At 31.0% G+C, this 16,974-nt stretch overlaps 1 protein-coding gene across 1 annotated transcript; it reads left to right on the top strand.

Moving 5' to 3' along the window:
* The first annotated feature begins 701 nt into the window (after positions 1-701).
* LOC129231664 (uncharacterized) lies at positions 702-14,868 on the top strand. Its single transcript, XM_054866027.1, has 4 exons — positions 702-2,334; positions 5,945-6,042; positions 6,143-6,303; positions 12,969-14,868. Exons 1-2 carry the CDS (start codon positions 702-704, stop codon positions 5,998-6,000), a joined length of 1,689 nt encoding a protein of 562 aa, XP_054722002.1. The 3' UTR covers positions 6,001-6,042; positions 6,143-6,303; positions 12,969-14,868.
* The last annotated feature ends 2,106 nt before the right edge of the window (positions 14,869-16,974 follow it).

Genomic DNA, 16,974 nt, shown 5'->3' with positions numbered 1-16,974 from the left:
CATTACGAATTTTAGGTGTGAATACAAAGGCTCAAAATTTAATAGCAAATGATGGTGGCTTGTTTGTAATAGGTAATTTGCTCATTTCTGAGAATGAAAGTGTTGTCTTAAATAGCCTCAAGACCCTAATTTGTCTGACTCATTGTAATGAAATATGCAGCAGTACACTTTTGGAGAAACCCTTCTTAGAAAATATTAAAGATCTCTTTTCCCGTTCCAAGTTGTCTATTCAGACACATATTTTGATATTAATTAAACAGTTATCTGTACTTAAGAATAAGCATAGAAAAAATAACTTAAAATGTGTTGGTTTTGTTCAAATATGCTGTGATGTAGCCCATAGAAGCATGAATTCTTATGAAATGAGAGAAGCGGCTGTCATGTTGCTGTGTAACTGTTTGGACATTTCTCATTCATGGGATAAACAAAGTGATAATCTGCAGTATCATATTTTGGAAACTCTTACTGAAGTTTTGAATGCAAATTTGTTTAAAGTGGTACACATGTATGTACTTACATCAGTAGTATCTCTATTTTCTGATGATGCATTTTCTGAAGTTTTTCTTAAACTTAATTTTATTGATGCACTAATTATTCACTTAAACATATTTATAAGTAATAATAAATGTCTACATGTTGTCAAGGACCTAAGCGAACTGAATTCGAAAAGTCGATTTGCCGATGCTGTGGAAGTAGATGAAATGGAAAGCTATTTTCCTCCAATAGAACTTGGACATTCATCTACGTCTCTAAGTGCATCAGTTCATCCTGATGCTGGGAACCCTAATCCTGCTGATCTAAGAGCTTATGACAGTAGTGCAACTAGTCAGTCAAATTGTAGAAGATCTATTGAGGATGCCAAGACAGATTCTGGACAATCATTAGCTTCTGTCAATGTCATGTCAGTTAGCTCTTCTGAATCTGATTCAGGGCCTGAATCGGGATCTGATGATTGTGATAATGCAAGTAAGTTGAATTGCCATAAACCTGTGAGAGAGTCCAAAAAGAGACACTGTTTTTATGTACCTCCCGGTGGAAGTAGGTTTGATCGAACATCTTCAGGAGCTTATGGAGCTAAGAAGCAAAAGTTGGATATTGTGAGGCAGAGAAGCAAACATTCCAAATCATGTGGCTGTAAAGAAGAAGAAACTGTAAATATAGATGAGCCAATATTATTTATGATCTTACAATTATCTCATTTCTACATTAGAATGTTCAACTCTCCTTTTGCAAGAAATAATGTTTTCTCAGTACTGTTGGACTACATAAGTTCTGTATCAGTTCCACATGAAAGGGCAAGCCTCATTTTAGCAGCAATTCTAAAAAATGAACTGAATTTCAAAACTCTGATAGTTAATGGATTCATAGAAGAACTGGATGAAAAGATGCATGTTTTACATGATTTACGTTGTTGTTATCGCTGTTATAACCTTCAAAAAATTCACCAACAGATTATTGAAAGTTGTAGATTCCTTGTCGAAAAGGATTTTATTCGGCAAACTTTATATGGTTTGTTAAGATCAAATGAATGTGATATTAAACTTCATGCAATGTACGCAATATCGAGGCTTGTTATCGATAAATATGCGCTTTTGGATATTCTTTATACTAAGAATGCAATTCAAGTTATATTTAGTTCCTTATGTAGTGAATCCAAAACTGAGCAGGAAAAGGCTTTAGTTTGCATCTGTGAAATTTATAAAAATACCAGTTCAGAAAAGAAAAGAAGGATTGCAGAATTTCATCCAAATAAAAGCAAGATTCCTGTATTTTGCCAGGCAAAAAAAAATCCTACATGTTCCTTTGAAGGTGATTATGAGCTTGATGTTGAGTTTTTGCTAGACTGTGGAACTAAAGTATTGGCATGTCGGGGGAAAATGTCTGAACAGTCAGATTATTTCAGAGCTTTATTGAGTGGATATTTTTCAGAAGGGAAATCTAAATTAATACAACTTCCTAACATAACTAAGAATGCCCTATCCGTAATCTTACACTTCCTTCATGGCTGTGGAGATCAAGGATATTGTCCTTATTTTGACAAAATTCCAATGAAGCTATTGCTTGAGTTACTTGCCAAATCTGAAGAATTTTTGCTGTTCTCTTTGAAGACCAGAGTTGAAAAGAATCTTGCTTCTTATTTATCTCATAAAACTGTAGTAAATATTTACAGATCAGGTAAACTCCACAATTCCTCAAATCTATGTGATAAAACTATAGATTACTTGTTGACTCTTGATACTTTAAACAAGAAAGCATTTCCCAAGCCTTTTAATGAACTTATGTGTCAGGAGTTCATCAATGATTTGAAAAGTTTTGTTAACGATCACTTGAAAGGTAAGTTTTTATTTTAAATCTTCATAGTGCAGTTTATTTACAATATAGTACATGTATTTTAAAATTTTGATCCATTTTATAATGGAACATACAAATTTTAATTCTTTAAGAGGGTTTACAATTACTCTAATTCGATTTAAAATCATGAACTATTACCTAGTTGATATCTTATTCATTACCTACCAGCCCTACTGGTTTTCCATGGGATTCCTGGATTTTGATCATTTCTCTTGATTGTATATAAGATGTAAAGAACATTTGATTGTATTGAGAAGGATAATACAATATTACTTTCTTTCCCTAACTAACAATGGAAAATCTGTCATAAACATCCACTGGGTTTTTTCCCTGTAGATGTTGGCAGGTGTGCTTACGGGTTTTATCGCCACTATTCGACTTGCTCATCAAGTGTCACTTAATGGTTTTAAAATTATGCGGCTTTACATATTTCAATATTATGGCCAATTGGAAAGGTCATGAGGGAAAGAGAAAATATATTTTGAATCAGATTTGTACAGTCCTCTAAGGGTGCCATTTGCCATGTTTTTAATAACTCAATTTAGAGAGTGGTTACATAGAACCTCGATCTAACGTCCTAATTCTAGATTGTATCCCTGATTTTTGGCCTCTCATGTTGGATATTACCATAGGCTTATCCCTCGTATCCAGTGAATTGAAGCCAAATTTAAAAAAAGAAAAAAGAAAGAAAATCTTACTTTAATTTCAACGGTGACCTCATTTGAATCTATTGTTTCAAAAAGGGCATGAAATAACATTTGTTTCAAAATTGAGTTAGCTGTGGTTTTACCATATTTGTATGTGGATGAATCGACCAGAGTTGAAGGAGGGTTGGCAAGTTTTTGCAAGGGGGTAGAAAAAAAGTGGTTTTTTCCACCTGATCAACACCTGGCAAAGGTAGGTTTTTGCCAAAGTGGCAAAAATAGGATTTGCATTAACAACTTAAAGACACATTTTTTAGAAGTTGCATAAGAATAAAAGAGTGAAAAATGCTTCGATAAAATATTTATTTCATTAGTTTGCTTGTTTAAAAAAAAAATGTTTAATTTGCTTTAAGAGAGTTAAATATTTGCAGCATTTTTGTTTTTAAATCTTTTACATGTTACTAACTAAATTTACAATTTGTGTTATTGAAGCCCTGAATATATTTCTTAACTTACAATGTAAGGGTAATTAGCTTGTTTATTATATAGCAATGTTTTCTAACATGCCATATTATTTTAAACTACCTGCTCAATCAATATGCAACAATAAAATAAAAGAAATTGAGATAAATGAAAAAGTATTTCCTTAAATAAAACGTCACTTAAATATCAGTCTATAACATCTTTGAAAAGCTATTTATTGTTTCAGCATGGCCTTAGAATAAACTAGTTTCCTAAGGATAATAATTGACAAACGGTTTCGGATTTTTAATTTTACAGAAGAAAAATTTGAGAAATATCTTTCTATTGTAGCTGTGTTTGCATGACGCGCTTGCAGAGCTGTAACTAGTGTGCAGAAATCCTTGAATACTGCACTTGACTTCAAACCCTCAGGGACAACTTCTTACTCATAGTTAATAAATGGCTTTTCCATCTCCTGTTGCATGAGCTAATATTACTAAGAAGTAGAGTTAATATAAAATATATCTATCAAACTAGAGATATAAGGTCCCCCCCATCCCCGCTCAAATCTATCCATTTTCTCAGTAAAAGAAAACTGCATTATTTCTTTAGAGAGAAAAAAAAAAGTTAAATTTTTCCTATAATTATTCAGTCAAAACTAGATAGGACCCGGCAAAAATAAGTTTTTGTAAATGGAAAAAAAAGTCGAAACACTTACAATTTTTAATAAATTTATTAATTTCAAGGACATAACTCTTTGCAAGTATTTAAATGATTGGACTTGGATAAAAGTAGTTTATGTTTTGCAACAAGCTACATGTCATAGCAGAGATTTAAAATCATTGTTATTACTATTACAATGCATTTTTTTATTTGATAATTAGTCTAATCAATAGTAAAATTGTTTTTTATTCAGTGTTATATATTTACATCATTACTATTCCATAATTAACATAACTTAATGCAACTTTATTGGTTATGGGGTTTTTGCAATGGTACCTTGCAATGAATGTAAATGAATTGATTAATAGAAGAAAACTTAAGTGATTTATATTAAATGATTGAGTGAGTAAGTGAAACAAACTTTCACTTTGCCCCGTATGTACTTGACTAATTGTACAATTTATTTAAAACACAAATAAGCTTAATATTAACTAAATTAATACTGCATTGAATATTAGGAGGTCTCAATAAAATGTTAATAACAACTTTATTATTTTATAGTAACAAAATAATTTTTAACTTTCAACAAAATATTGCACTATGACTGTTATTTTTTATAAATGTCCTGTGTTACCAAATGCTTTAATCTTTGGCGGTATTTTTTCTCTGACTGGAATAGACTACATATAGTACTACATTGTTAAATTAATACCAGATAGGTAGAGCTAAAAGCAGGGTAAATATTTCACTTTGCCCCCCCCCCCCGCCCCCTATTTCACTTTGCCCCATGTTCCCCTACATTATATTTTAAATTGATTGGTTTAAATGTAATGTGTCATAGGATATCTAATTCAGACCTTAATGAGCAGGTGTTGTTGATTCAAACCAAAGTAATAGTATGATAATCCACTTTATGTCCAGATAAAAAACAAAAAGTAATTTTGTTGGTTCACAGAAGTGGACAAGCACCAGATAACCACAGAAAAGATTTTATGCATTATTAAAGATCCTCCTATACTCATTTCTCGTAGATATTTTTGTTTAGCGAAAGAGGAACATAATTTGGTAGAGAAACTTGCAGTATCTGTCTTTAATGCAAAATAAATACATAAGTAATGACGTCCTAATATTCTGTTTTGAAAAAAACATAGCATTTTGACATTAATTTTGCTGTATGTTTGCTTAAAGTTATTTTAAACATGTATACGTCATTTCCATCCTTCCAAAATCATTACCGTCCTTGCTACAGAATTGCTTGTTCTCAAATTATTAATGCTCAATTTTTTTAATAAGTGAATTTTAAACATTTAAGTTCCATTAGTATTTTCGAAAGCATATTTACTTTAGGTTATGAGACTTAATTTGAACGAGTGAAAATGAATGATGTAATGCATTCAGTATATTTAAAATAAAAAAAAAATCAAAATTATTTTTAATTTATTAAAATACTTAAAATGATTTATTTGTTTTTATTTTCTGTAAGGCTATTACTTGTACTTAACCTTAAAACCACTAAAAAAAAATTTTTTTTTCTCTTTTTTTTTTTTTTTGAAATTTTTCATGGTTTTTTAACAATGACACCTTTTGTCCTTTTTACAAACTAACGCATTATTATCTGAAAAATAAATGTGAATGTTTCATGAACTTCTGTAGTTTTACCAAGATATATGTTTTGGCTTTCTAAAAAATGCCAAATTGTATCCTTTCTGAAAGGTTCAAAAATTAAAAATTCAGGATTGTAAAATTCCACATTGCTGGAGAGTGACCCATATAAGCATGTGTTATTTTAGCAACATCTGATTTTGATTTATCTTTTTTCTTAGTACCAGTACCTTCTGTCGAAACCAAATCCGAAAAGATTTTCTTGAAGTACATTTAAAGTTTTTTTAAAGCAAATTAAAAGCTTGAAAGTTGTAAAATGGTAAGTTTCTTTCTTTATTTTAAAATAAAATTTGCAAAGTGAAATTATGCATTGAAATTTGCATCATATGAACATTATTTTTTCTTTCTTATGTTTACAGATTGTGAAGCTAAATTCCTCTTCCTCCTCCCAACTTTTCTTTTCATTTATCTTCTTTTATTTGTAATGTGTCAAAATAAGCTTCTTGTGGATTTCCCAGAAAGTACTATTACAAGCCTAGTATTGTAATGAAAGAAGGGACAACTTAAGCTTTACTGCCAGGTTTGTTTGTTTATTTATTTATTTATTTTTTTTAATTTCTCCCTCTCCTCTCTTAAAAAAGTTTATTCTGAATTTTTTTTTGATGTCTTATGATCTCATGTTTTCATGGTCAACAGCTATTTTTATAGACAGAAATATGTGCATGATAGTAACAAAAATGAGTATTTCTTAAGTCTTTTAGTAATATGTTTTTTGTTTTGTCAGCATCACATTAGTTTTCTTTTATTTGGCAGAAGGGGGCAATTTGCCATTTTGTTTATAAATTTTTGGTTAATTTTCAGACCGAAAATTCAAATTTCTGTCGGTGCTGTTATATAAAATAAGGGAAAGTAGCCTTAGAAAGGCCTTGTTTTGTTTTGCTTATATCCCTTTGAAAGAACTTATTTCGGTAAGGAAGTAATGAATGAGAGCCCTGTCAGTAATTTAATTTTCTTACATTTGAGAAAAATGGAATTGAAAACCGTCTTGGCATAGCTTGACTTCTCTCAGGGTTCGTACGTCCTTGAAAAACCTTGAAAAGTGCTTGAAAAAAAGTTCATTTTCAAGTGCTTGAAAACCTTGAAAAAGTTTCTTAGTGCTTAAATTCTCCCAAAAATCAACGAATTGTGCTTAGAAGTTTTAAAAAAGTATTTCACCAATGCAATTTTCTGAACATGTGTTCACTATGCAACATCGCGAAAAATTGCTTCCGTGTTTGGGATTTCAATCCTTTTGCATCTTGTAAATATTTTGATGTTTTTTACAACCGAAAGATATTTTGACATATGGTACCTTAGATTAGTTTATTTTTTGTTTAATTTCATTAATTAACAAAGAAATTAATTTGGAAACCATGACAACATTGACCTTACTCGGGTTTCGCGGAAAATTGCTCTTGTGTTTTAAATTTCAATCTTTTTGCATCCTGCAAATATTTAAATATTTTGGCTAATCAAATGTTAGTTTCGCATATGCTACCTTAGATTAGTATATTTTTTGTTTAATTTTAATAAAAAAAAACAAATAAATTTATTTCATGGGAAACATGCCACGTCGAACGAACTCAGACTTTGCGAAAAATTGCATCTCGTGTTTGAAATTTCAATCTTTTTGCATCTTGCAAATATTTAAATATATTCACTAATCGGATGTTATTTTCATATTTGCTACCGTAGATTAGCATATTTTATGTTTAATTTCAGTAAAATTATGTCTGCTAAAATAAATAAGGTGTATAACAGGGGTGGTTGTGTTATGATTATTCACTTGAAATCCAGTAGTGTTCGTTTTTATGCTTTTACCTCCCTATATCTCCAATTTTCCCCTTTTCCTCAAATGTTCAAAATTACTACTTTATTAAGGTTGTGGGCACTTGGAGCTTACCGAAAGAGGCTTTAATCAGCAAAGGGGTAGATAGCTTAAGGAGGGTCATTCATCTTCATTTGAATCTAATAAATTGACCAGTACAAGCCTAGCTAGGCCCAGTGCCTGTTGCTGGTTATCAACAGGCACTGGGCATGGTATTTCTATGCAAAATATTTTGACTTAATAAACTATTTTATGAATTGTATGCATAGCAAAAGTTGTTGTTGTACATATGTATATTCAAGTAATAGGGGTCTTAGTTTTAAAAATTATTTCCCCCCCCCCCCTCGCCCCATTTTGCTCTTTGAAACTTTCAGGTAATTTTTTATGAACTCACAAATCACCTGAATATTATTGCCTTTCTAAATTTAAATTCTAATTTCAACAATAACCCATTTTTTCCCAAAATAAAACTGCTTTTGTCATAATATATGTCAACTTCTTGTGAATCTTTTCAATTTCGAAATATGGCTCTATAAATCTAAACTTGCACATTTATTGTCTATTGCAAGTTAATCAATGAAAGCTGAATAGGCTCAAGTTTGCATTCACAGTATTTATCACTGCTTAAGCTGCTTTTGTATATTTTGAGGTGTAGAGACTGGACTGTGGACTTTCATAAACTTTTCTTACTTCCTAATTTTTAAATTTACTCGAAGACAGTTGAAATGCCTTATTGTCTGAACAGCTAATAAATACATACGAATAATTGATTTGCATACTTATAAATGATTTGCAAACCTAATATTTTTAGAACTTAATAGTGAAAACTGAAATAACTTTCTGGGTAGTGTTTTTGTCCTAACAGCCCTTATATTGTAATAAACCACTGTATAGATATTGGAAATAAATGTTGAAACCCGGGGGGGGGGGGGGTGACTTCATAAACTCCTCTCTGGCAATGCCATTGAACTTGGGTATTTTAGTTTCTTCCCTTAAAAGTTAAAAGCACTTATGAAAGGTTTTTTTTTTTTTTAAGTATTAATTTGCTGATTCTAGAACATATACAAACCTCTGACTGCTGCAACCTTTGAAAAACCTCAAAATTAAACCTTTTGGCATCTGCTTCTCTTTATGACCAAACTTTTCAAACATTTTCAGAAAAACTTTCAACGCAGTAGATCTTTCATCAAAGCGTCTCTCGTTGTAGAAAAAGCAATTTTGCTTTCCTATACTTTTTTGTATTATTGCCTTATTTCTATGTGTTTGTAGTAAATGAAATCTGCATACAATATTTTTAGTACAAATTTATGATATTGCCTTGAAAACAAAATTTTTTACCTTGAAAAGTTCTTGAAAAGTGCTTGAATTTTTTTCTGCCTAAAGGGTATGAACCCTGTTCTCTGTTTATGTGTCAGTTATTAAAATTTATCTGTTCATAAATTTGTTGCTAAAAAGGGTAAGAAGCAACTTTTTATTTCAATTTTTACTTTGAAAATGGTTGTACACTTTAAAATATTGCTTTGGAATGTAATTTATAGGACATGAGTATGTTATAGAATGACTGGGGAAAATTTGAAGTATCAGACTTAGGTCTGTAGTGTGTGTTTTTCTTTGTAAATCTACAGCCTTGACTGTATCTCGGTAGAATTGATTCTCAGAATGCTTTGCTTGTCTCCAGAAAGAACTAAGAGCCATATGCTTATACTGTTTTTTTTTTTTTTTTTTTTAGCAATCACTATTGCTTATTGTTCTCATTTGACTGTTTTGATGTCCTATCTTTTTATTTTCCCACCACCACCCTCCGCACCCTGTCACCATCGACCGGCTCCTCACGATGCTGCTCCTATAGCGAAAGCAGTCTCCAGGTTGCATCCATGTCCTACACACACGCGCATACATACGCAGATATACACACACACGCACGCACACATACATACACACAACTACCCACACATTCATGCATGCACACTGACACAAACACATATGCCTACATACACATACCCCCCACACACACATACAAACATTCATATACACAACTACCCACACACTTACGCCAGCACACAGACAAACACACATGCCTACACACACATACACATATCCCTACACACATACTCCCCACACACAAACATACACGCCTACATACACACACTTGTGATTGCGAAAAACATAATTTGAATTCAAGATGTCAAAATTCAAATTTTTTTTTTTTTTTTTTTTTTTTTTTGTTTTGTTTGTAATGAATTTTTTTTTAATAGCAAGTTTTTCTGGGCGTCTTGAAAAACGCACTGATTGACCTGGATGTCTGCAATTTTTTATGTTAAAATGTAATGATTGTAAGTTGTCATATATATTTATCATTGTACTGTTCGAAGAATTTTTTTTTAATGTAAAGTTATTTCAGTTGTCATGTAGTTCATAAACCGTGAAACATAGTTCATGATTAGTTATTTGTAACAAATGTGTTACTTTAAGGTATTTGAATTTTAAAATTTTGAGGAGAGTTAAAGAATGTACAATCATAAAACCTCTAAGGGAGAACTGTTCTTCACCAAGGTCCAAGAGGTGGGTAAACAGTTGTTTTACTCATGCTGATTCCTGCAGATTTGATTCATGAATATCATAAAATTTCAAGTTTATTTTGTAGGCATTTTATGCATATGTAAACTTGAGTAGAGTAAAAGAAAAACTGGAACATACGATAAAAATTTCTTTCAAACTATGTTACCTCAAAATTACTTTGGGTACAACAATACAACGTATTTTTCTTCTTAAATAGTACATGAATGAAATTAATGAGAGGAGGGCAAACTGGGAATCAAGAACTGCTACCAGAGGCAGTGCTCACCTAATGGAATCTAGCTACCCTAGCAACCCCCCCCCCCCCCCCCATTTCATAGAAATTCGTTAAAATCAATAATACTGGCAATTCATTGTGAAACATTGATAAAATGTTTGTTCTTAAACCAATGACAGGGTACATTTTTTGATTATATTTGTAGCAATGCATTATTTTTTCTTTTATTCCCAAAGGGACATTAGTTCTGATTTTGTTGTTTAAAAACACTAAAAGAATATGTACAATTACCTTCTCACAGCAGCACAAATCTAAAGATGCAGTTTTAAGTTGTTTCTAGACACATTAGAAGGATGAGAGATTTTCGACCCTCTCCAGAGATTTTTCGCAATTGTAGAGCATCTTAGTGAACTGATAATTTCTCAAAATTGAAGCATCAAAAACCTTATTAAGCACTTTAGCCTCTTCCTTGGAATTTTTTTGAAATTGAAGCCAAAATTTAAGACTATCTTTGATGTTAGCGAGAGGGGGGGATGCTCTCATGGAAAATTTTCAAAATTATAGCTTTAAAAATGTAGTTTTAAATGATCTTTGGTAACATTGGTAGGACTTATTTTCTCCTCTTTTAAATTGTAATAGGTAAATATTTATCAAGAGCTCCGGAGTATCCCAAAATTCAACAATAACAAAAATCCAATAATAGTGGATGTACGTGTGTTAAATTAAAAAAGATAACAACTAAATCAGCAAATGAATTCTGAAACAGAATGAAAGCTGAGAGGGCATCTGTCTTGGTGTCCTTGTGGGCCAGTCCATCCCTGATTGTGGCTAATTGCTGCCCCTGGCAGGCTACGCCTCACCAACCCCTAGATGTGCCTCTGACCTGAGATCTATTTAAATAGCACACAGTCAAATAATTTTGGTTCAGACTAAAAAGGGTGACAAAAACACTGTTCTTCTAAATATAAAAAAATAAATAAACTATAAATTATAATAATAAACTATAACATGACAAAATATTTATTACATCTCTAAAATAAATTGAGGTTCTCTGTAGACTTCAAAAGTATTACCAATTTTCTCATTTCTATTTAAAACCATCTTTTGTATTGTTATTGTTTTTTGTGTGGGTTTTCTCAGATTTTATAGAATAATTTGCCTGCAAATTTTATATCCCTATTACCAATAATTATGTCAGAAATGTTTCATTTATGACTTACTTTTGTGAAGAATCTTCATGAAATGAATACTAGAAAGTCGGAAAACAAAAAAGACTTGGAGACATAATATTCCTTTAAAAGATTTTAACCCCTGTACAGGGAGTGGCACTGCCAAATAATAAAAGAAATCAAAAGGCTCTATTTGTCATACTAAAAGTTTCTATGAATCTTATTCCTCCTTGCCACATATTCATACTTGAGCTTCTTTTGTTATTTTTCAATAGTAACCGGTAATGAAGTGAAATCCTGTTACTGGTGAATTCCAGCAGTAACGGAAGGACAGTTTTTACAAAAAAAATCGATGCATTTCTGTCTGTGAGCTTATCAAAATACAAAACTGATGCATAGACTTTGATATGCATCATGGTAAATTGCTAAAAAAGCCGAAGCTAAGAATTTTTTGTTAGTAACTTTTTTTAAAATCAAATTTAAAAAACTGTAATGAAAGGTCATTTTTGCGACAAAAATGTTTTTGAAAAATATGTAATTTAATAAGCTCACTGACAGAAATGCATCGATTTTTTTGTAAAACCTGTCTTTCTGTTACCGCTGGAATTCATCTACTACAAACTTAAAGCGACCTCAATTTTTGCAATTGAAATTCAAGCAATGTAATGGTAATTTAATTAGAACTGAAAATTTATTTCCTCATTGAAATTATAATTTGTTATATTGGTATCCATTGTAAAAATGAATTTCTCTTTCACATCATTTATTGTATTTTTCTTGTGCTGTTAACTGGGTCTACTCCACATATTCTAATTTAAGGTTTTCTCTTTTCAAATAATTTTTTTCCTATAAAAAAAATAATAATAAGCTCAATAATTTTATTCATTACATTAAGTCTTCACATAATAGAATATGAGCTTAACAATATATCACTTATTTGAAAGAAGAGTACCACAATATACGAAAAAATGAAATTTTACAGGAGAACCGTTTACAGTTGAACTCTTCAGGCAATTTGCATTATGAAAAGTTTGCTGTGCTCTCCAATGGTTTATATTCAAACAAAAAATCTGTCATTATTTTCCAAAGATAACGTCCTTTGAAGGTCTTTAAGTAAAGAAAAAAGAAAATTAAAAACATTTCGTATTGTGGCAATCTTTTTCCAAATGAGCAATATATGCTTTTTTTTAGCAATCTTTAGTTAATAAAGGGCCACTAGGGGGGGGGGAGTGATGGTGCAGATTTTTTCTCATTTTTGGGGGGATCTTTGTGATATTCAGGGGGTGCGCCCTTGCTCTTGGGGGGGGGGGGGCACCTCTGGTTAATAACTGATCTTTCTTGTACTTTCATGTTTGGCTTCTAAATTTGTTTTACTGTTTTCATAAGTGTTTTATATTTGATCATTATTCTTACAGGTCCCATGAATAAAAACTGTTAAAATTGCTGTAAAAGAATGACTAAAAAGTATTCTAATGTGCCACTCTTATAATCAAGGTTTAACGTTACTTTAACATATTTTCAATATCTACAGTTATAAGCCCTCACAGAAGACGCTTCTGATGCCTGAACTTTTTATAATCTTCTCTTTAATGATCTGATTTTATTCCTTCTTCAAGAATTTATGCAATTGTTCATGAATTTCTTAATTTAATTGATTGAAGATGGCCTGTTACAGTCTAGCTTACTTGTAAAGCTTCTTGCAGACTTTTTTAATTTGTTGTCTATTCCTTGGATATCTAATAGTAAATATCTTCTGGGAATTGAACTAATGTTTTTCAAAAGAGGTTTTTTTTTTTTTTTCTTTTTTTGCCTTTGAATATGCATGTGATTGTTATTCAGTTTCATAAAAAAATATCAAACATCTTAATAAGGTATTATTTGAGTTTAAAACAACCGTTATACCTTTTAATAGGATGTTTTAATGGAATTTGTTGGTGATACGTATTTTGTGCTGTGAACTGATTTTTCTTCAATTCATGGAAACAGAAGAATTTAAAATTACATACACAAGTTTTACTATTGAGTCATAGCAGTATGTATTCATATTGACTGCAAAAATGAACTCCCGCTCTCATGAAATCTGAGCAGCGTAGACTTTTTAACATGTTTCAAGTAATGTCTGAAAGTTATTTTGAAATGTATTTTCATAAATTGTGAGTATAATGTCATTTTTAAGAATTTGACACATATTTTATCTTTCCCATTCTTTATGTCTTTATTTCATTTTATTTGCTTATTTTTTGCTACATGTGCATTATAGATGCACATATATATACACAACACTTGGAAAAGTTGTTAAAAGCATATTGCAGGGGAAAAAAATGAATACTGGCTATACGTTAACTAACAAACAATTGCAGCTTTTTCAAGATACATTTCACAAAAAGTCGGAAGCCCATTAAGTCAGAAAGTGACAAGCATTTATGTATAGTTTGAGTTTGATTAAAAAGAGTGCTTATGTGGTACTGGAATGCAGAATTATGTTCTGCTTGTTTAATGTGTTGTGTGTAAAGAAGTTCATATTCCCATTTGTTTTGTTTATTCCAAACCAGCTCCATATCATCAACACAGCTGTATGTTTGTAGAATCGGGGAATTGCAATATTTTTCTAAGTTTTGTATCTGCTGTTCCAGTTTTCAATTTTTTTTCTTTGATCATCAATGAGTAGTAGATATTTAAAACCTTTTGCATATTAAAAAAAAATTAATAACAATTATAATGTTTTTGATGTTGTGCATTAAAATTACTATTTTTCATTATTAATATAGCTATTTTTCTATTTACTATGCATATTAAGAACAATAAGTGTAATGAAATTTTTAGTGCTAAGCATTAATTTTTAAATTTCAACCATTCATCATTTGGAAAGTGATCGGAACTGCAAAGCAGAATCCACAACAATAATAAAGATATATGCTTCATTTGTTGTTTGTTCATACTTACATAAAGTTATTATTTTTCCCTGCATGATTAGATTATTGAGAATCCCATTGCCGAATTAGGTTTTAACTACTTAACTAAAAATATTTACTTTTAATTGAAATAAATCAAAGATTTTCTAGTAGTTTTATAATAGTCAAAATTGTGTAGTGCTAAAAGAAGCTAACTAATGATGCTGTTTATCTAAATGTTGAAAAATGTTTTATAATGCAAAAGCTATTCGATTGTATTTTCATTATTATTCCATTATATTTTCATATACAAGCTTTATTATGCGCATTTGTGATTGTTTTACATCATTTTCTTAAGTTTTTTACCATTTGGAATTCTTTATCTTTTTGTATATGTTGAATAAAATGTTATCTTGTTGTTCAATTGTTCTGGTTTTTTTTTTTTTTTTTTTTTTTTTTTTTTTGTAAAACAAATTTTATACCAAGTTCACTAATTACCTGTTTTGCTAATTTTTATGCATTTTTCTGGTGATGCTTTCATTAAAAATGATACAACGTAATGATTTCCAATATTCGACTTATTAGTCTCTCTTGCCGGGGATGAACAAAATGCCAAGATCTAACCCATGTCAAATAGCTACTCTAAACATATAACACCATAAAGAAATGTATCAAAAATATAAGGAAGGTACTTGATGATTACAAGTATGACAACAAAAGCATCAGAAAATTTATATTCAAAATTAATTTTCCACAATCAAGTCTAAACTGGTCGAAATAGAATAAATTAGTTTGTCAAATCATATTGGCTGGTGAAAAAATCTTATTTCAATGTGCATGTATAAAATGGAGAACTCATAGCATACAGCAACACATCATCCAAACTGTAATCTTTTATTTTACGTTGATATGCACATTATTGCACAGGTCTAGTGTTTCAAGATTTCTCCACACCTTACCTGTAGCATCATGCTTAAGGATTGCCTTAAAATGTCCTTGAAAATTAAAAGTTTGAGGGCACTGTAACTTTATTATACTATTGAATATGGGCTACTTATTAAATATATGAATTTCCATATTTAGTTTACAGAATGTAATTTCATGAACGATAAGAAAATTGACTCCCAGAATTAAACTACAGTGAAACCCCGATTTAACATTTCTCAAGGGACTGGGTTTAAAAACATAAAATATGAGAAATGCATAGAAAACAAAAATGAAATAGAAAAAATTAAAGGTAGTAAAGAGGACTCTTTTAAAAGAAATAATACAGTCAAACCTCCCTTAACGGACACTCCCAGATAGCGGACACTTTCTGAATCCCCAGACCCTGGAGATAGGCATATAATGTATTTCACTCCTCGTTAGCGGACAGTAAATCAGCCGAGTTTCGTGGCAAGAATGTTTTCTACTCCTTTATGATGTTCTGGGGCTAACCAATACCGATAAGAGGATTAACACCCCTTTTGCTCCGAAAACGAACCATTCAAGTCGAACAAACTTTTAAGTCGAAGCTTATGAAAGTTTTGTTTTCATTTCATTCACGAAATTCCAGCAAAAAAACAAAAAAAAAAATCTTTATAATTTTACACAGTACTTTGCTTTATCAATTTGCATGGGAGAGGAATTCATTCCAAAAAAAAACACTTGTACTACTTTAGGGTTCCCCCCCCCCCACACTAGATTTTGGAAGACGAGCGTTGGTGCCATGTTCTTTCCCTCCAGATGCTGATGAGGAATCAGCACAGTATTGCCAGATTAAGCGAAAAGTAGCAGATTGGGCTACATTTTGCTACTATCAAAAACTTTATGGAGTAGAATTTACGAAATTATCCAATCGCATTTCGGATAAATGATGTAACACATAAAAAATGCCTTCCTATTTTATTTTCCCGAAACATTCAATGGATTATTTACTTATTGGGTAAGTACACTGATATAAGCGCTACTTATTAGTTTAATTTAGAATTGTACACTGTATGTGTAGGCATAGAATTCAAAATTAAAATGTTATTGTAAATTCAAACTCCCCAATAGTGGACACTCCCCAATAATGGACATAAACTTTGGTCCAGATGATGTCCGCCATTGGGAGGTTTGACTGTATCTATATTTTACCAAAACAATATTATTATACATACCATTATAGCACATTTAGTTCCAAATCCGAGCGTTTTGGGTGAAAATAGTCCGTAATATATCCGGATGGAGCAGTAGCACTTCTATTTTCACCAAGAGCATGGATTGGCTTTACAAAGCACAAAAAGAATCATACAGGTATTGCTTATTTTGGAACATGTTTTCCTCTTCTTTTTTTCCTTCCCAGGGAAAATGTAAAATGCTGAAAATTCATAAACAACTTACTTTCCATCCAGGTTAAATTAACATTATTATTATACAGAAAAAATGGGGCCTGATAAGAACAAGGTATAAGCAGGGAAAATGTAGGTTTGGGTGGTGTAAAGTTGGGGGTTTCGCTTTATTAACTAATTTTGATAAGTTGAAGCTGAAAAAAAAAATGTAGTGATGT

The sequence above is a fragment of the Uloborus diversus genome, chromosome 10 (genome assembly GCF_026930045.1).
Source record: "Uloborus diversus isolate 005 chromosome 10, Udiv.v.3.1, whole genome shotgun sequence".
In the NCBI taxonomy this organism is placed as follows: Eukaryota; Metazoa; Arthropoda; class Arachnida; order Araneae; family Uloboridae; genus Uloborus; species Uloborus diversus.
This window is presented reverse-complemented; position numbering and strand designations above follow the sequence as displayed.

Coding starts and splice junctions, on each gene's coding strand:
- LOC129231664 (XM_054866027.1), top strand. CDS start 702: ATGGAAAGCTATTTTCCTCCAATAGAACTTGGACATTCATCTACGTCT. Junction 2,335..5,944: donor TGTTAACGATCACTTGAAAG/GTAAGTTTTTAT, acceptor CTTTTTTCTTAG/TACCAGTACCTTCTGTCGAA.